The following is a 22,041-nucleotide window of genomic DNA, read 5'->3' on the forward strand; positions in this document are numbered from 1 at the left end:
CCCAAAAACATTTGATAGATGTTCAGAATCTGCACACTTTATTGTAGTGAAGGTGGTTTCCATTTGCTGAGTGTGCCTCTATACCTGAAGTGTCGTGGTTCGTGAAACAAGACTGTTTGATAATTAGTTATAATTTGTGTAAATATGTAAATGCGAAATCATGGGTTTACAGAATGCTTGCTCATAGAGATATTAGTTACAGCCACACTATTATTTTCCTGTCATGGCTTAAAGTACACAGCCTGCAATTATGACAGCAGAAAAAGTTCAGTCTCAGTGGAAGCCATTTTTGTTTTATAGATAAGTAGCCAATCATTCTTTGTGCATACTCTTTGTCTCGAGCCCTTTGTGTTACACTGCTGTCAGCTGGAAAGTGAGTCTGAGGAGATGGATTACTGCTTTGGAGCAGTAGATATTACAGAATTTAATTGCACATCACTCACAGAATAAAAAGACAAAGGACAAAAAAAGTGACTATTATTCTGGCCACTCAAGCTCAGATGCAATATGTTTTATTCAATTGATCTTAATAACCCAGACACTGGTAATTAACAGGGAAACTACACTCCTTCCTAGCTCAGCTAAGGAGTTCTGGCCATGAATAGATGAACCTTTAGAGTTCCAGTGGTTATTAAATAGATGAACCAGAGGAAACCTGGTTGTTTTTTTAAATAGTTTAACCTGTGGAGTTCCCCTGATGAATTTTAATAGGATTGCAAAACTTATGAGGTAAAGTACAACAACGGCGGGCATCTTCCTTGGCCAGCACTGATACGGCTTCATTGAAAACCATTTATCTTTCACTCACCCGCTTCTCGGAAAGGTCGAACAGATCATCACGCAGACTGAATGAGTTGTTCAGGTGAGGGAAAGGTCAGTATATAGTGAGAGCGTCCCAACATATTTCAGAGGGTGTCTGCTCTGAGTTATTGCTGGCTTTATTTCAAAGTCTCTAGGGTGCAGAGAAAAACAATTTGAGAATATCTGGCACTGTGGTGGTCAGAAATCAGTAGGGCAGTGCTACATGCTCAGAATGCTACCTTTCCCTTGTTGATACACTGATACCAATGGAAACGCAATCAATGGCTTTAAGATAAGTCTGCAAAGGAAACTTTGAAGAAAAAAACATTGAGGGTACACTATCTATATGTGTATTGATATTACATTGGCGAGGTCAAAGACTGTGTGTTTATTTTATACCCCAATACTCTACACATTCTGCCCACACTAATTGTTTAGTGTATGGAAAAATTCAGACATAGATAAATAGAGATTCAGTATATCCCATCCATTTAAAGTTATGTGAAATCACAGAGGTTAGTGTTAGTAGAAATGGTACAACTGTAGAAAGTTCTGAATTTTTGGTGTGTAGGATAAAATAACAAATGCAGTACACAAATGAATACTACAATGCTCCTTTTATGTTTGCAATAAACATATAATAAAACACTACAGCATATACATGTGTTGGACTACATAAGGACAAAAGTCTTATATTTATTGAGTTTCATCTAACAGCCCACATTGCTCTGCACTCCGATACCATGAAATAGAGGAAACAAAGTTTTTTTTTTTTTAAATTGAGGATGTTATCCTTTTATCTAGTACAAACATACATTGGGATTATGAATTTTTCATCTCTCAGTGGGCTAAAATCAGGCAATATATTCTCTTTGGGTATATTTCCACAGAAGTATATTTTCTTGATGGTCTTTTTAATAGCGCAGACCTGTTTGAGTTTCACTGTGCCAGATACATGAAAACTGCTCTCATCTTCAAAGTTTATGGCAAGTCACACGGGACCCATTCCTGTTGAATTATTTAACACATTGTGAACATGTTTTCCAGTGCGTTCAATGGGAGTCAGGGTTTTTAACAGGCTATCCATAACCTGAGCTAAGGAGTCTTTTGAAGGCACCTGGAGAAGAGTATTGCTTGTGATTACCTCCCAGATGTGTTTGAATCCTAGATCAATTTTTAATTGCAACAAATTGAGTGTTCCATTGAGATGCATTGTCAACCGCTTGACATCTAGCATAAATTAAATATTCAGGAGTTTGAAAGGGAAACGTGTAAGCAGCAGGGTTGGAATTAAAATTGCACAGATCAGTCTTGCAAAATCAGTCTTGCAGAACTTTGATTCGGGAATAACTACTTTACATTAGGCATCTGTAAAATGTAAATTACTGGAATCCCCTTCTGGCTCCAGAACCCGATTCTGCTGCTGTTAGGGGTTTTTAATACTGTGAGGCCCTTGAGTGGCTCAGGTGGTAAAATGTCTTACTCCAAGCACAGGCTGAGACTTACAGCCCAGGTTTGAAACTGGCCGTGTCATTGTCTGATACTGACTCGGATCCCATAGTGGTGAACAAACTGCAAATACGGGTTGGTACGTCAGCTAGAACCTTCGCATCCACCTGTTCTCAGCAGTGAGATCCAGTGATTGCTGCATTTAGATGAGCCTAGTATATTAAATTGGTCATTCCAACATAGGGGTACATTTAAAAAGTGACATGCAGCAAAGCAATATGATAGGTACAAATCTGTGAGTCATTGATATGATGTAATATATCTGCCTATTTTGGGGTTCCTGAGGATTCTGACATCACTACTGATAGCTGTTCAGCTCCAACAGGATCTGTTCATTTTTAGAATTTGAATATTGATTTTAAACATGATGTTTTAGTGCTTTACCTCAAATCTGGATCACAGATACATTTTTAACCATGGTAGCTAAGGATAGGCCTCTCCAGGTGTGCTGGAGGGTTTTGGAGAGCCAGGATGTACAGAGGCCTATCAGCGGAGGTCTCACAAGGCTTTATAACATCCCTGCTGAAGGCACCAAGACATACCCGAGTTGATTATAAACCACCTCCCGGCGTTTGTGTGTGGATGTGAGATTGCTGCTGTCCAAGGTCCTGAAAGCCTCCCAGGCTTTGGAGAAACAGTCAGGAGCATTGTGGAGAAAGACAGGAGCTGCCCCTCTCTGCCTCATCACCAGCTTGCCCGCCAGAAGCTGTCTGTTCTGTTAGACACAGGTAACAGAAACAGATGTTAGCACACCTTTATATGCCAAAGAACATTTTGTGTGTGTGTGTGTGTGGGTGCCTGGGAAATTAGAAACACTTTTCTGCTGTCATCTGATTTTCACTTGAAGGAACAGATGATTCAGGTGCCTATCAAATTGATGGCTCCACTTAAGGAATAACAACCAAATTTTGGAATGAAGACGAAACCTGTGCAACTCTGCTGGAAAGTACATTCCACTGGCAGGTGGTGTCTGTGAGAGGTACCGTGTGCCGTTAGTTACAGGGGCGCTGCAACAAAGTAAAGATCACGGAATAATCCCACGTGTAATGCCACACTCTCCTGTCCAAGTGGACGCGAACATTTTATTCACTTCAGCCCAGGATCTGCTGACGCTAAAGCCCAGATGAGACAAGATGCTGGTGCTGCTGGTGACGAGATGCAGAGCAGGTCTGTCGCTCTCCAGGGGAGCTTCGCTGGAAATCTACAGCTGAGTATGTTGTCTCTCAGTGTGCAGGTCTGTGGGTGTGCACACTTCCAAGGCAGTGAACCCATTTCTCTGTGGGGAAACCTATATTTACTTATTATAGGAATGCTATGGTCTGATGTCCACATGTGTTATTCTTCTTCAGTAATGCATAACAGCTATCGCAGCCTGTAAATGTAAATACTCAGGTCTTATTTCCTAACAACATGTGAGCTTTCAAACTGCATTCACAGTTTTAACAATGCAAATCATCTGATTAGCATCAGTCTTTTCATCTTTCACACGTGTTTCATATGGAGTTGGTGATGGGTAGAGGTCTTTATTCATTCACAGTTAGATCTGAAACTACCATTTTTTCCCCTGCTTGCTTGTTTGCTATCTGTTGAGGAAATAAAGATGATATTACAATGTTTAGCTGAAGCCTGCTCTGTAGACTAATACACCCCATACTTGATCTGTTTTTGAATTTGGGTGATGTTACTTCTCTCTATCTAGCACCTCTCATAGTTAGATGGACAAAGAACATGCCAAATTATTGTATTTTTATCTATATGTTTTGCTTTTGCAAGTTGAATGTTAAAATTATTTCTGCATTATTTGCATCGGGAAATCGACTGGACTGTATTCTATGTGGCACAACAACAGCTGTCTTTGTCAGGGATTTTTCATGTTCTGACAGCATCATTTTTTTGCATCAGGTGATTTTGCACTTTCTTTCACATTCTTGCCTCCTTCCTCAGTTTTGAAAATGGATGCACTTTGCTTTCAGACAATGATTCTGCAATGCAATTACTATGTAAATGATTGTGCTATTATTGTGGAAGTAGACAGTTTGAAATAATCTGTTTACATATTATGAAACTAAAGGATGCAAATGTTTGCTTTTTTCACATGGTCCTAAACCATTTTCAGCCAGGCAAAATGAAATGCAAATGAATAAAGTCATATTAATGGGACATAATTGCACAGACATTTTAGTCTTTGGTATTTTTTCACAGATTATATAGGTTGACCCAGTGCACGCAACGCTGAAGTTTTTGCAACTGTCTCTGAAAAACAGATGATTAAGCCAGACTGTTTCTGTCCAATATTGTTACAAGAATTTATTTGATTTACCATTTGCTTTGAATGTATTTCTTCTCAACCCATATTAAGTTTACTTTATTGCTGGACATAATGTTCATTTCAGGACATTGTATATGCAAAGAACAAACAGCTTATTTAATGATCCGAACATTTTGAATTTTGAACAAGGCTAGTAACGACCAAATGACATTTCCAATACCTGTGTCTTTGTTTCATTTGAATGAACATGGGAAGCCGATTACACAATGTTTGGTTTACTTAGTATCAGTCTGGAACAGTGTTATCTAGTTGTGATCGCGCTCCCCTTTGTGCTGAAATATAGCTAACATATAGGGATAGGGACACTTGCTGCAAAAATGTAGGGCTCCGACTGAATCCAACCTTGCCCTTGCATTTCATTTTGAGTAAAACATTTTTTGCATTTTTTCTCCTTCTTCATTTAAAATCCTTTGCTTACTGTTATTCATACCGATTATGGACCGATTAAGGAAAAAGGGTAATGTGCAAAACTCTAAAACTTGCCTATAATGTGACCCAAATTTAACATCAAAGCACAGTGGTTATATTCAGCAGGACTGTTTCATTGAACTGGCAGTAAAGAATAAACATGTACTCAATTGATAATGCTTCAGTGATTTTTTCGCCATTTCTACTGCTAAAGGACAGATAAAACCTGTATTAAAGAGGGGGGTTTTGCATGGTCAGGTTTTCCCCATGAAGAATACTAAAAAATGCATGGGGTATTGATTTCCCTCTAATGAGTATTGGAGATTTATGGAGAGATGTTTTATTTGACTTTAATGCTGTACAGGCATCTGTTTTTTCATTCAAATTTTAAAATAATTTAAAAAAAATATTGGCAGGCAGAATGATACAAGAAAATATGTTCGAGCTCTTGTTCAGTGGCAGTACTTCAATGAAGTTTTGTTCAGTTTTCAAGTTCTTGGTCAGGCAGTGATGTATCAGAAGCTAGCATTAAAATGGTTTTTGTACACTTTGGTATGAGGTAATTTCCCTACAGCACTCTGCGGTGAATTTGTGTGGCCTACTGATGGGACACAGTACAGAAATGATAAGCAAAACTAGTGCACAAAACAATATCTCACATCACAGATACAAATCCCAGCAGAAAACAAAGATTAAGATCTAGACATTACACTGAATACATTTCATTTTAGAACTCATGAAAATGACATGGTAAAGAACTTTGATAAATGGTGTATTGAAAACGCTCTGGTGTGACCATGGTGACATTACTCACCCCAGCCAATTGTGTCTTGCTGCTGTGGACTCCTGGTCGTTGTCCGCTATTGACACAGCCAGGCTTCGATCCAGCCAGTGTCTGTGCTTCAGAGATCAGCCCCAGCCAATTGGGAGATTAATATCCAGTTTTAAGTCCATTGAAATTCATATTAAGGGAAATGCAGCTGTCAGTTATTGGCTAGTAATAGTAAAATAGTTTGGAACAGAATGATATTTCTGACTGTTCACTAGGGATTGTAAATGTATATTGTAAATGTGCAGCTTCATAGAATTTCCTCAATGGTATTGACCAAGGGGAGCTGAGCCCAGAAATACCCTGAACCCATCTCTGTACAGGGTAATCTCATAGGCAAAAAAAAAAACAAAAAAAAAAAACAAAAAGACAAATTATCTGGAGTCATTACTTACTTCTCTGTTGTGCTTCAGGCAGTGACTGTCTCATTCAACTTGTTTTGAATCTTTCTTTTAGTTTATCTCCAGCCAAAATAATTGGCACCTTCAACCAGACTTTACAGATGTGTTCTGGTGTTAAACCTAGGATAAATATGTGCAGAAAAATGCCCATTAGTTGTCTTTTTTCCTTTTAATCACATTTTGTAAGTTAGCATTCATTCAAATCATGCACGTATTCCACTTATAGTAGCCTTTAGAGAGAATTATTCCTTGCTGTGGTGAAGCAAAATGTCATTTTATTAAGTTTAATAATTTAATAGATTTTATGACTTGTGTAACTAGAATTGACCTAGAGTTGTACCCAATGTATTAACTTGCTCCTTGTAGAAAATTTCCACCACTTTTAAAACTAATTCAGCCACACTGTATGTATACTCATACAGTTGAGTAGCTAGGCCTAGCATCCAGGAAGGATGCTAAAATATAACATGTTTATGATTTGTCAAATATTGTGTATTGATTAAAAATGAGACAATCCAGTTTTTAAAAAAGGAATATTATGCATCAGTGGTGCATATTACAGGAAATAATCAGTTTGCATTCAACTGCAAAGTGCTTATTTATGCTTGAAGGTAAAATCTGACAGATTTTACCTCCAATCATAAAGGGATGTTCATGTTTTTACAGAAACCAATTATAAATCATTCATGAGAATCACATTGTAGTAAACCTGCCATTGTCATTCTTTGGCCCTTAAGCCTGTTGTTAATGAAGATGTCTGTCTTAGCCTCCCTCAGACAGTCAGCATATTGAACAACTAAAAACAATGCTGCTCTTTATCACACACCATCAAAACAATGCCACCGGGGATGGATTTATTATTTTGTTTAAATAATTATAGGTTGTGTGTTGTGGCAATGTTTTTGCTTTACACACAGAGGTAAAAATGTGGTTTTGTTTAATAAAGAATGAAGTCTTTATTTCATCCAGGATCAAAATTAATTCAGTAAAATTGAATGAAAAGTGAATTCTGTGAATTCTTTTGATAAAACACATGCCTTTTCACCTGAGATCATTCCTTAGGTGTACACACCAGGGTAACTATTGTTGTACTTAATATGTGGAAAAAGCAAAAAGCAATACACTGTGAGACAAGGTATACATAAGAATTATGCTGTTGTGTTCTTAATTCAGATGAGTGATGTCTTAAACTAAATTGATCCTAGTGAAGGATCTCAGGTAATGGTAAAAAATGACAGATTATTATATAATTAGTATTTACTATTAGAATAGATATTGCTTAACTCTTTAAGCTTAAATTGGCTGCCAAATTGTATGTAGAAGAAGGTTTTAACATTTTATTTTAAAATAATAATAAAAAATCAAGTTCACAAGAAGCCATCATGTGAGTTATACCCTGAAGAGAGGTGTGATCCTGGTCGTTCTGGCATTTTTCCATTTCATGCTTCAAAAAGTCTCTTTTCCAGCAGTTAAGCAGATATATTTACACAAGGCAATTATTGCTGCTGGGGCACAAAACTAATATCATGTCCTTTATTCTGTTGTGAAATGGGGTTTATTTCCTAACCATTTGTTGCAGCAGATTGGTATTTAAAGTACTGCTTTAAAGGAGACGTAGATGGGTTGTGGCTTCCTGAAGATAAATTTCACATATTGGTGTAATAATTACTATTGATTGGGTGAGGAGTTTAACAACACAGCGTGACTAGTGGGACACCGGCAGCGCAATAATGAAGGCAGATTAAGTGTTAATTGCCTGCATGGCGCACATCTAAGAAAGGGATAGCTGAGAAACTCTGATCTGGTTCAGTGCTTTGTGTTGTTCAGATGGTACTGGCGCTCATTGGATTACACTCTACTGAGGAGCTTTTCTGGGCAGTCACTTCCATGGAGCTAGTGGATTTTTTTAGGGTGTATCTCATGAGGCTGAACTCTGAACTTAGCAACTCAATCAAATTAAATCCTATTTTGTGAATGACACTGTTTTCATTGCCCATGACATGAATGTTGGTTGATCAAAGACATTGATTAATTTCCCTGTATGGTCTCTACAAAGAACCAGAAGAGGAACTGTATTTTATAGTGTCTGTTTCAGACACATTAGTCACTTGCAGTTGTGTCAGTGCAGAGTGCTTTATGATGCTTTCATTAATGTGACATTTAGAATGTGTCATAACAGAAGTGCTATAAAGTGCTATTTCAAACACACTGTAAATCAGTACCATTGCTCTGTGTGGCCATTATGTCATATTTATATAATTCTCATGACTGTTTATTGGATGTTTTTAATGTGTTGAATGATAGACTCAGTCTGTATGTAATGTAAAACGCTCCTGAAGAATGCTTACAGGTTACAGGTCTGGTCGTCAAATAACTCAATGTGAGTGTAGTATGAAAGGAAGAGAAATATAGCTCTCAGAGAAATATAGCATCCTTATTCCACCTCATAGTTCTAGGCCCCTTAATTCCAATGTTTGAAACAGTTGACGATGCTCCATTAGACACTGTTATCCCATCTATTAGCAGAAGCATCATTAATTCTCCTTTTTTTAAATTCTCACGGAAGAGAAAAGTTTTGAGCAGCTTCTCGTGGGCAACTCAGGATGATTTTCGCCGCTTCTGAATTTGTGTTGGAAGCTGAGATCACACATTTATAGTAGTGAGAAGACATGTCTGTACCTGCAATGTGCTTAATTAACAGCAAACTGCATGATTTCTTCAAAACATAATAAAACCTCGTGATACATTTGTTTACAGCACACTTCTGAACTTTGATATTTATTCTAATTGAAACTGCACCTTGGAGTTGTTAGAAGGATTTATTTATTTTGAGTTTCACTGCATGCATTGATTTTAACTTCTGGAACTTCTGTTGTTTTCTTTTGTGAACAGAGGTGATCTGCCCAGGCTATAGAAGTTGGAATCTGCACAGTAAAAGTGAGCTGCTATAATTATCAAATTATTTGAGTCTGAATGCAAAAATACCACTTTTGTTGGCATTTTGTTGGTTGTTGTATTTACAATGGTCAAAGAGTGTGTGGATCGAACTTAGTTTAAGAAAATGGTTTTCCACCAGTACTGTGTCTACAACAGTTTCCCTGCTGCACTTGCACTAAGTGATTTTTCTTATTAACTTCTACTGTACAACAGACAATATTACTTCATATTGCTTGATATCACTAGGACTTTAATATGTCAGTAGACACTGATGCTGTGAATGAGAAATTATATCTATGGATATGAGGCAGGGACACCTTTCTAGACATTTATTTTATCTGTACATTTGTTTCATTGTGTTGACGATGGACTTTTCATTCTTAAAGTGACTATTACTGCAAATTCGGGGGCGGTAATTACATGCTTATCATACATTCATTATGTCAAGTCATAGCACTGCAATGAACTCCTACAAAAGGACATGTGCAGCACCTTTCAGGGCTGCTTGAGATCAGGCTCTGAAAAGATCGGGCTTAGCTTTTGAATAAACGATAAAGTGCACCACTGAGTCGATGGCAGAAGTAATCATTGGTGAAGTAACAGCACCCAGTTATGTCTAAGGCCAATTATGCCTGGAGACTGAAGACCTGAGGAAGAGATGCAGACGGCTCTATTGAAACTGCTCCTCTATGCACCAGATCAATGCACTCAGAGACCAGTTCCAAGTTTAGTGCTATTAATGACTTGTGTCTAAGGACACACCTGAGCACAATTTAAAGGAAGGATGGCAGATATGGTCATCCATTGTTCCTGAGGCTCATTTGACACAGTACAGCTCTTCTTACACATAACCTTTTCCTAAACAAAGCCCTGTTCTTTGGCACACAGGGTCCCGGTCCAGGCAGGCGGTCCCGGTGACGGCAAGGCAAGTTGCCACGGTAACGTCGCTGTGTCCACCCGCCATGACGTTCATGGCCACCGACTGGATAGGTCAAACAGCACCAGGTTAGGAATGTATTTCAGCATCCTTTCCACAGTGCATGAGTAGTGTCTGACAACCCCCTGGTGAGAGTGCAGATACCATCTAGTTTCACTTCATATCTTTATATTACAGTAGGTGTTCATACTTCACATTTATGGCACTCTACATTACATTACATTACATTGTTTAGCAGACACTCTTACTCAGAGCGACTTACAGAGGTTACAGCTCTTTACAATGTTATTCATTTATACAGCTGGATATTTACTGAGGCAATTGTGGGTTAAGTACCTTGCCCAAGGGTACAGCAGCAGTGCCCCAGTGGGGAATCGAACTGGCAACCTTTCAGTTACAAGTCCTACTCCTTAACCACTATGCTACACTGCCGCCCCAGAATCTACAGAATGGAAAATTACTAATGTGCATGTATGGTATCTTTAGTCCTGTGTAACATCTATGTCAGCAATACATGCAAAAATTGGAGAGATAGTGCTCCTAGCACACTGCAAAAGTTTAAGACTCAAAGGTCTATCAGTAATATTTTGGTGATCAAATTACATGTAAAGACAGCTCAGGTGGACCTGCAGGAGAGGACACGTGTGCTGCTCTACAGTGCACCTCTCACCTCAGCACTTAAACAGTATTTTGTAGCTAATGTGATTAATGAATAATTTTTTGGCAGATGTTAGTCTTAGTCTTATCTTTTTGCGGTGGGCAGGCAGCACCATCTCTCCCACTTTTGCGAGAAATTGGCGCCGTGCACCCACAGCAAGCCAAGTTGTATCCCCTTTTTTGAAGGCAAATTTGCTGCATTCAGCCATTCTACCTACAATATGTGGCATGCTCTGTTTGGACTCAGACTTTAATAACTTCATAAATAATTTCATGATCTGTTTGGACTCAGACTTTAATGAGTTCATGAGTAATTTCAGGATCAGTTTTGACTCAGACCTTAATGAGTTCATGTTGGCAAAATAAATGAAAAAGCATAGCAGGACCGACCCACAGTGCACAATATAAGGGTATTTGGCTCAAGGGTGCCAAAGCAGTGCCTCACATGGGAATTGAACCTATGACCATCTGGCTGTTAACCCCATTCTCTTAGTACCAGACCGCACTTCACCCTGAGCTTCTATATGACATGTTTAATGTGTTCACCCTCATAAACTGTCAAATCATTCTTCATTCGATTTTGCACTAAAATTCAGTGGATGTTTTTTTCTCCAAAATAGAATTGATAGATTGTGTGGTGGGGTCAAAAGAAAATGAACCTGAAGATCGATGTCAAGCAGACAATAAGGTGCCCTGTCTCCGTTCTCACAGATAAGAGTTTAGAGATGAAGAGAGCTTCACGTGCTGGGACACTGAACCGGGGAGATCAGAAGCCTAACTCAGCCGGGCAGAAAAAGGGGGTTAGTATAACTGATGTGTGCTTTACTTATATTTACAGAAGTAATTGTGTTTTAAAATGTATCTAATGTATGTGTGAATGTGCTGTAATATCCACCTCATCAGGCAACAATAATGTACATGCAGACAGATTAGATACAGAAATTAGCAGACATTATCATTATTGTAGCGTTGTTGGCATTTTTGCAGGGATGATTACACTTCAGTTGAAATATATTCATTTCTGTCAAATGAGGAGAATACTCAGTGGGGAAATAACATTGCTGAATATCACTGATCCATAATTTTGACAAAAATCCACTGCCTGTGCTGTACAATTAGAAACCAAGTTATAAGACTGTCTTTATGACAATATGATGTGTTCCCACTTAGCTAGATAATTTGATATATTTGGAAACAACAATAATAATGAAGAAGGAGAAGAAGAGAGTCTTTAACTTCACTAACATTTGTTTTGTAACTTTTAGAAATGGCCTGTATGCCAATTCCTTCTGTGCAAACACATAACTCTGGCTGTTTAGCATTCATATAGCAAGTGCCTTAGTCTGTGGTCTTTAATTTAGGGAATTATTTTTTCTGTGTTTTTGATCATCACTACTATACAGCTGCAGACCTCTTTCAGTGATCTTTAATCAAGCTTACAAGATAGTAAGCGAATACAAAAACTAAAACAATCTTGACGACAAATGTAATCTTAGTGATCCAGCTTTATTAATATTAAATTTCAATAAGTTAACATTGGTTGTTCATTCTTCAGTATACTTCATTACAAGAAAGTTAATGACTGTTAATTAAATATAATAATAATAAAAAAATCACTTTAAATAAATTAATTTTTCAGCTTGCCACTAAGGGACATGCATCTGATGAGAAGTAAACACTTAACAAGACAAGTCCTGATGACAATATGTCGATATGTATCTCTGAACCCATGGTGGATGAGCAGAAACGAGTATTCCTCTGTTTTGCAGAAGGATCGGCCAGTTGATATCTCCATGGAGGTGGAAGGCATCCAGAAAGAGGAGCGTCCAGTGGCTTCCACGCCAGTCCCAGGATCGCCCTGGTAAATGCCGTCTGATAATGATTTTTACATTCCTTTCATCAGGCTTATCCAGGGGTGGCTTAGGTTTTATCCATCGGTGCTGCTGGATGTGTTTACCAAAGCAGTGCAATAATCCCCACTCAAGGGCATGGTAGCTACAGCCACACTGATTCCTTCTGCTGTAAAAAGTGACACTGCTGAGAGTGTTAGGAAAGTCTGTTGCTGTAAACATACAGATTTAACCAATCCTCTTTGCAAACTGAAGCAGTGTGCCCGGAGCACCTTGGTTGCTTCTTAAAAGATGATGCCTTTCTCACATTCACAGGTGTGTAGTATGGACCGGGGACGACAGGGTTTTCTTCTTCAATCCCACAATGCAGCTGTCTGTTTGGGAGAAGCCTGTGGATTTGAAGGGCCGTGGAGATCTCAATAGGATTATTGAAGATCCTCCACACAAGCGCAAAAAGGAAGCATCAAGTAAGACATGTCTTTACAATCAAAGGTCAAGGAATATTGTTGTAACTTAATTACATTTCAAATAGGTTACATTTAATTTAAACTGTTATGATCCAGTAATGTTTTACCATGCTGTGTCATACCATTTATATACATAGAAATGTACTTATTTAAAGCAAACTCTAATATAAAAACTCCAATCTCATAGGGCAAGAACTATGGTAAAGAATTCCTTACCAGAAACAGGTTTAAAATAAGTTGAAATAGGTTTATATAGATTGCACCAACAATACATCCTGTGAAAGCAATCATTTAGTTGATCAGACCTCATCTAGCATCAAAATGATCATGTCAAAAATGTGAAGTTATTAAATATTTCTTATGGTTGTTATATCCCATTTTCTGAACTGCTCTGTGCTCCCAGAGATAATATATATGATCAGTTGAGTCTGTTTTGAGTGACTGTTTTAAACATCGAACCCTAAATTCAGTTTATTTGAACATAAGACTAAGTGTAAATGCTATTCTTTTCAAAACAATTGGACAGTTGGAAAAATTACTTTCTTCATTCATCTGTGTTTCTGGAAAAAAATGGTAACACTTGCATGCAGTTGTAAGTCAAACTTAAGGACAAATCTTGATTGAACCCAGAGGTGAATTATGGTTACTCTCCTGGGGTATACACTTTATTAGATTTCCTTGAATGCTTTGTCAAATGTTTTTAATATAATTATATAACAGTGTTACACTCATTATTATTATTCGAAGCACAATGTCATTGAGTCTTTTGTCCCTTCTCTGACATTGATTATGGCTGTTAAGTCAATTAAAACAGTTTTTTTTTCTGTGGAAAGGCTCTTGAAAAATCCCATAGCAGTGTTCCAGGTTTTTCTTCTCAGACATGAGTGAGCATAGTTTCAACAATCGTGTCCTTCAGACATCCAAGGCCTCAGATTTGGTGTGGAGGACAACACTTTGCAATAGATCTGAAAGACATCTCTTCACAATATGAAGAGTGCTTTGACACTTTAAAATAGGGAGATACCACTATGCCGTCTCCAGTTCTGTGCAATTAATGCACAAAAGAACTCTGTATACCTACTGTAAAGTCCCTTTACACCTATATGTAGTTGTCCTTGTCACCTGGTCAATTGTGAACACACCATGCCTGACCAGGCCATGACACATTAAAGTACAGTGTAACCCACTTAATACAACAAATATATGATATTAAGTAGGCTAGGCATCCAGATTTGCATTTAGTGGCTTTGTCTTCTTTCAGTTTGTAGAATTTATGATGGTAATTCTCTCTGAGTTAAATGTGAATTACACAATTTCTTTTGAGCCTGTTTAAGCACAGTTTCCACATAAACTGTCAAGACTTGACTCCAGGACCACTGAAACACTGCCAGTGATCCTAAAAGAACAAAGGGAGAAGCTGATAGTGACCTACACAACAGCATAGCACTAGCTGTTGCTGTTTTCAAAAGGAATTATTCATGTACTTACCCGAAAAAGATGTGCATTGTTTAAAGCTTTGAGTTGAGTGCACAAGCTTGCTAACCAGTGCTTAGCTGGCATGTTACTTTCCAAAATGCTGTTCACAATATTTTGATAGCTAAGTATTGCACGTCTGGGTAAAATAATTATTTTCATCCCATACGCCTAAAGAGAAAAAAAAAACTGACTACTGTGAAGGTAACAATGAACAAGTTTCCCCAGTGAAATTTAATAGTCTATTTAACATCACAACCATCTGGAAGTGGTAGGTAGGTCTAGACAAAAATAAAGATTGAGAGGTTTGTGAAATTAAGCAAAATAGTCTCGACTGGGTTCATCTGTATGCATACACTTTTCAAATAACATGCACTTGCTTTGACATTGTAACATCATATTTCTTAATATTTACCTTAGCATTCTACGGATTACGCTGTGAGTCAACTCTGCACCAGATGCTTCAGACATGACAGCATCACCCCTCTCTGTGATTGCTGAATGTACTTCCTGTATTGCTACCCATTTGTGGGTACCTTCACCTCACACAGGTTGAACCAAAATAATGTTTCTGTTCAACCTGTTCCCAAGAAGAGTGCATGCGTGCAAATCCCTATTTTGGACAATGAACACATAACACTTTAGAAGATGCTCTTTTTCATTTATATGATTACCAATCTTCCAGTATCTTATAGCTCATTTTGCAGCCAAATGCTGTTCTCTATGTATTTGCTGATGGGCAAATAGATATGATGTGTGTCTGCAAGAGAATAGGACATCATTCTGGGGCATAAAACCCTGCAAGTAAAAGCCACAAGAGTGATGATTCTCAATGCTGTTCTGACATCCGTATTCCTAAAGTGCACCATTTTCTCCTGATGCTCCAGACAGAAAACAAAAAGCTCTGTGTTGAGAAACTGCCTGCATCTGTGGTGCCAGTCTGAAATAATAAAACCCCACATGCAGGACAGCCCTCCGCTGAATCACATTAATGACTCGTGGCACACGGTGCAACTCATCACCTCTGTGTGGCAGTGAGCGTTAAAGAGATTGATTTGGCTAAATGACACAATTATACCCTCACGAGCAGTTGCTATGTACAGGCTTCTGCCTCTCTCATGAGTTAGAAACAGCACTTACTCAGAGTAAAATCTGTCAACACTACACTACACAACACTATTATCCTGACAAATTTGGGAGGACATACATGGCATTGACATAAAATGTGTGATGCAGTGTTTAAGACCCTGACATTGAGAACCAAACAGATTTATTTGGCTAGTGACACAATGATCAGCTACCATTCTGTCAAACAGTAGAGAACCTTATTAGTCAAATTGTTTCTCACTACACAATGTTGGCATGAGTCTGACCACATCAGCTACGGCAGACTTTCTGTCTTATATGCTGAAGTTGCCATTACATAGTGACATTTGGCAACACTACCATCCAGCAAATGTGTGACATGTGTGACCAAGTGGTTCAGACACTGAGCTCCCTAAGACTGGAACCATAAGACTGCAGGTTTGAATCTCAGACTGGTGCACTGCTGTTGTACCAGGCATTTCAACAGAATCACTTTGCAAAATAGCGCAAAATGCTACACGACAGCGGGTCAGCTCAGCAGGTGATCTTATCCAAAGTGGCTCGCGTAGCTTTCATTTTTACGTTTATCAATTTATGCAGATTTACTGAGGCAATTTCGGTTAAGCACCTTGCCTGAGGTAACAAACAGCAAGGATCCAACTGGGAATTGAGACTGCAACTTTCAGGTTACAAACTCAGCCCAGCCCACCACTACACCACACTGCTGCCCTGCTCCTTACCACTACACCACACTGCTGCCCTGCTCCTTACCGCTACACCACACTGTTGCCCTGCTCCTTACCGCTACACCACACTGCTGCCCTGCTCCTTACCGCTACACCACACTGCTGCCCTGCTCCTTACCGCTACACCACACTGTTGCCCTGCTCCTTACCGCTACACCACACTGCTGCCCTGCTCCTTACCGCTACACCACACTGCTGCCTTGCTCCTTACCACTACCTCACACTGCTGCCCTGCTCCTTACCGCTACACCACACTGCTGCCCTGCTCCTTACCACTACCTCACACTGCTGCCCTGCTCCTTACCACTACCTCACACTGCTGCCCTGCTCCTTACCGCTACACCACACTGCTGCCCTGCTCCTTACCGCTACCCCACACTGCTGCCCTGCTCCTTACCGCTACCCCACACTGCTGCCCTGCTCCTTACCGCTACCCCACACTGCTGCCCTGCTCCTTACCGCTACCCCACACTGCTGCCCTGCTCCTTACCGCTACACCACACTGCTTCCCTGCTCCTTACCACTACACTGCTGTGCTACTCATTGGCTAAAATATTGGTGTATATACCCTGTTGCATAATAAAGCGCTAGGACATGGCAACTCATGTTAATGAGTGAATATTGGCACAGTTGGGGTGTGTTGTCAGGCATGACTCAAAGTAGAACTTAAATTTGGCTTCTCCTCTTACTTTATGTAGCTTGCTAACATTAGCCTTAGGTTCATCCAGCAATGACTTTCAATAAAAGTGAAAAGCACTCAATGCGCAGTGATATTAAATGATAATGTACAAAAATTCCATTATATTCCAGTATATCAGGCACTGCTGTCACAGTTACAACGCAAATTGACCAATAAGCACAAAGGGGCGGAGCTATCCATTTTATAATGCTACAGTAAACTATGTGTTCTACACTGTCTGGGGGTCTCTGCCAAGTATGTACAGTGCATGTAAAAGTGAAGTGATTTATGTAGAGGGGCCTTATACAAAGACCAGAATACTGTAGCCCTCAAAGTGTTTTATACTTTTACCAGACGTGCCTGTTTTGTGCACATATTCATTACAGCTTTCACTTGCAGGCAGTTCAAGTGGTGATTAATATTGTACAGCACATCATTAGAACCTTTGAAAAGCATAACTGGCATGCAGTACTTTAGATGCTGTAACAGAATGCCAAATTATTTCTTTCAATGAAGCACTCGGTAGTGAAACAAGAAAGCGAAAAAATGGCACATACTTTTTTTATACGAAGTTCTACTTGTCCTTGACAGTTATGTGCAGCTGCGCAGAGCCATTATCAGAAGTTTCCCATTTGGTTTGCAGTTTTATTGGAGCATTCATGAATAGCCAGTCCAAGTGATCTGTCGACCTCCCCAGTTTTGGCTTTGCTTTGAGCCTGAAAACGGACGTCAATGGGGAAGCGGTCCAGTGTCCAGTGAAGTGGAATGCGATTCAGCCAGAGAATTCCAAAAATAAATACTGCATTAATATTAAATGCATTACCATCGACAGCTGCAAGTCTGTTACCTGGAATATGACCAAAACAGGCATACTTAGGCAATCAGGCCAGTCCAGTTGAGACAATTCATAGAAAAGCTGATTCAATGTACCTCAAAGCATTTAGCCATTATGAGGTCTGAATAATAATAATAATAATAATAATAATAATAATAATAATAATACAGTTAGGGTGGTATCTCTTTTTGTTAGACCTGCAATCTCTGAATGGCTAGTTATTGGTATGGCTAAACACTTGAGTTGTAAATTGAATACGCCACAGATTTTTTTTTTTGAATATCATTCGGCATGGTGGGTTGATGCTTGGCATAATTATCAAATTAGGTGCCACCTATTCAAACATCAAAGAAAGCGGCTGGACATGGCGGGATGGAAGACGTGAACATTCTAGAACACAGACAGCATGAGGAGCCTTGTGGGCCCCAGTGGCCTGTTCTTTTCATTAATGCTCCTGTGTTCTTATTCCTTTTCAGCAAAGGAGGGCTCCCAGTCCACCTCAACTGATGATGAGAGCGAGGGGCACAGTGCAAAAACTAAACGCAACAAGTAGGTGGAGACCAGGAACGCTCTGCTGGTGGCCAGTTATTTGTTCCCACAGAGCTCTACTCTGAGTGTGTGTGTGTGTGTGTGTGTGTGTGTGAGGAGGAGAGAGGAGTTATAACCTTCCTTTAGTTCTGTTCTGACAGTTAAGCATGCATATTTCATTGCAAGAAATTCCTCAGTTAATTATTTAAAAAAATGCTACGTATACTTAACAACAAAGTCCTTTGCAAAGCAATTCTGGAATGAATGTGCCATTAATTAATTTTGCATGAGCCATCGGAATTGTCAAGGTGAAACAAAAAAATAGCATACCCATACAATATTTTGGAGAATTTTTTATTATTCAGCTGCAATTTAATAAAGCTTTGCATGTCAAGTTTTCTTAATCCCTCACTGTAAGTTTAATTTTTCTCTTTTTTTTGCATTTTGGCAATTTGGAAGACAGGATAATTAACTCTAACCGTTGTCACGCTCTAAAAATCTTGGCAATTTTGTTACTTCTCACCATCTGTAGTCACAGCTTGATTCACAAGCTGTGAAAATATAATATAATATATAAAATATATGATAAAACAGCAGATTTCACCCGTTTGTGTTTTTCTCAAGTTGCTGTTTTCACAAGATGTCAAAGCGGTTCGAGAAAATGGAATTGTAGCGGTCAAAAATTGCACAAAATTAAATTCAGCGTTACTCAGCTGCTTCATAATTCACTTCAGCTTATTGAATGGTTTATTGTCCTTGACAATTTATTACTGTCAATGCCTGTTGTGTTTGTATCGTGCATGAGAATGGAAGATTCTGTCCGGGAGAAGGAAGAGGAAGAACTGTGTGCCAAAATATCGGCTCAACACACCACTCCACCCCTTGAAGTGCGCGTCTCTCACTTCAGGGACATGCTTCTTGAAAGAGGGGTAACATGAACTTTGACTCCATTTGACAAGTTGGGTTCCTACACACTTAACCCCATTTCACATTGCTTCCGTTACTGTCGATGAATGAAAATTCTAGAATCCTGTCCCTGTCTAAAACACATCAGAGTGTGCAACACTGGGAGAATGGGCACAGAAACCGACTAGATGTTTACGATTCACATTACATTTATCTCAATGTCATTTTCACTTCTTTTTGAAGAAATACAACAAAAATATAACCTGTAGACATTTTGTTAGATATTTTTTTATTAAAAATGAAGAAATATATTTTCTAATTAAGTTTTGTGAACTAAGACTTTTTCATGACCAGTTTATAACTGTGAAAATACGCTAATTTACCACCCGTGGGTGGAAAAGTTTGGGTTTAAATCCCTGACACAAATAAGAAAGAACAGATGTACTGCTGTAGGTAAATTAAGAACGGGTTGGCTTGACTCACTTGAATGTTATTAATAGCAGTTTCAAGAAGCTTAGATAATTAATCAATGAATCATGAAATGTGTGTGGATTTTTAGAATTTTTATCTCGGAAAGGAACTTTTTACTTATTAATAGTTATTACGGTAGGCTTTCATAGTTGGGCTGGCCCTAGAATACTGTGATGTAATCAACAGAATTTATTTTTAAATCCTTTTTTTTCTTATAGGTGTCAGCCTTTTCAACATGGGAAAAGGAGTTACACAAAATTGTGTTTGACCCTCGATATCTGCTACTGAATTCAGAAGAGAGAAAACAGGTAGATCACTGTGGAACAGTGTTTGTTAAGAATTTATCAAGGTGTAGTGAATCATTTGCATATCTGTAGAAGAGGGTAGTAGTATTGAGGAAACATTTCCCATTCATCTGTTTAAACAGTGTCAATGGATATGCTCTCAAAATTACTATGATATCATGATTTTTACATTTTGTTGAAGTTTGACGTTAATTGTACTGTCATGGGAAAAAGAAGAAAAATCTATTTAAAAATGTTTGGACACGGTAAGCCCATAACAAGTAAATGCCATGAACCAGCCTAGTTTTACAACGCTGGGTAAATGCTCCTGGACACTCCGTCAGACACACCCTGGATAGTCTTCAGTGCATCTGCAACTTACAGTGCACTCTCTGTCTTTGTCCTTAATTTCAGATTTTTGATCAGTTTGTCAAGATGAGGGTAAAAGAAGAATATAAGGAGAAAAAGAACAAATTACAACAGGCCAAAGAGGAATTTCGGAAACTTCTTGAGGAGTCCCGGATTACATCAAGGTGAAAACATAAAGAATAATGCTAGTAATAACAATGAATGTAAACTAATAACAATAATGTAAAAGTGTAGTGCAAGTATATGAAAAAGTGCAAGTATATGAAAAACATATGAATCCACGAAACAGGGGGAATGCGTATAGCTGTGTATTAAACTTCATATATGACAGGAAACAGGATGATAAACAATAATATTTTGTTGTTCTAGGGATTTATGATTTTTTTCAGCAACAAACAATAATGGATGATGATCTTATTATCCAAAGCAGACAACCATGCTATCCACTGTAGACCCCTGGCCCCAATTAATTCTAGCTGTGGGGCATTGTAGGTTAATTGTTTTTGAATAGTACAGAGCAAGTATATGTTAATTGAAAGATTAGGTTTAATCCAAAAGTGTAATATTAGCTTTTTAGTAAGTGTAAACTAGCAAGTTGCGTTCAAGTCATCACTATGCAGGACTGCATGTTAAATACTTAGGATGAAAGTGTATTTATAATGTATTAAGAAATAATGTGGCAGTCCCAAAACATATGCAAAAGGCTATTGTGGATGTAATTCATACAAACGTGACAGTGATGATTTGAATGAAGATTCGGCTGGTGGCTTCTGAGTGTAACTGGTGCACTGGTTCCACAAAGTATTTTCAAGTTTACTGTAGTACTGTTTGCTAATTACGAATGTGAGTAAAATATGAAAGATTTCTCTGACTTCACAGATGTATATGAAAATATGTGTATGTAATGTATGTGCTCAGTTCTACCAAATTAGCTGGCATACGTTTAGTTGAAGGGGTTGCTGGATTTCTTTTTTATTACAGGTCAACATTCAAGGAGTTCTGTGAGAGATATGGAAGGGACCAGAGGTTCAGACAGGTGCAGAAGAAGAAGGATCAGGAGCACTTCTTCAACCAGTTCATCAGCTCACTCAAGAAACGAGACAAGGAAAACAGACTTCGTCTGAGGAGAATGAGATGAGAAGGCCTGAACTTGGAAATCACCAATTCTTTGAAAGAGTTTGTGAACTGGATTCTGTGTGTTTGGAACCTCCATATCCCTGTCTCATTCCTCATGGACACAGCAGAGAATGCCCCATTCCGTCTTTCGGGTTATTCCCCCCAGTGTCTGATTTGGTATATCGGTGATCAGAGATTTAATGTTTCATATTGAAGCTCTTTGCAGTATTTCAGGTGTTCAGATTGTGGTAAAAAAAAATAAATAATAATAAACTATGTGTTAATTATGGTGATGATATGTGAATACATGTTCACCTTTGCACAAGGACATTACATTATGTATGTACAGCTGATGGAATTCTTCATTTACGGTGCATTTGTAGAGTAATTGATATTTCTAAATCCCAAGTTCTCTGAAGATAC

At 38.6% G+C, this 22,041-nt stretch overlaps 1 protein-coding gene across 1 annotated transcript in view; it reads left to right on the forward strand.

Moving 5' to 3' along the window:
- The window catches only part of LOC118789630 (transcription elongation regulator 1-like protein), a 38,896-nt gene extending 17,256 nt beyond the window's left edge, over positions 1-21,640 (forward strand). Inside the window, exons 5-13 of the mRNA XM_036546111.1 lie at positions 10,103-10,219; positions 11,520-11,608; positions 12,578-12,669; positions 12,974-13,125; positions 18,421-18,493; positions 19,278-19,401; positions 20,068-20,157; positions 20,548-20,666; positions 21,484-21,640. Coding sequence (XP_036402004.1) covers positions 10,103-10,219; positions 11,520-11,608; positions 12,578-12,669; positions 12,974-13,125; positions 18,421-18,493; positions 19,278-19,401; positions 20,068-20,157; positions 20,548-20,666; positions 21,484-21,640 — 1,013 coding nt within the window. The remainder of the gene's footprint in view (positions 1-10,102; positions 10,220-11,519; positions 11,609-12,577; positions 12,670-12,973; positions 13,126-18,420; positions 18,494-19,277; positions 19,402-20,067; positions 20,158-20,547; positions 20,667-21,483) is intronic.
- The last annotated feature ends 401 nt before the right edge of the window (positions 21,641-22,041 follow it).

Source organism: Megalops cyprinoides, chromosome 15 (assembly GCF_013368585.1).
Source record: "Megalops cyprinoides isolate fMegCyp1 chromosome 15, fMegCyp1.pri, whole genome shotgun sequence".
Lineage (NCBI taxonomy): Eukaryota > Metazoa > Chordata > Actinopteri > Elopiformes > Megalopidae > Megalops > Megalops cyprinoides.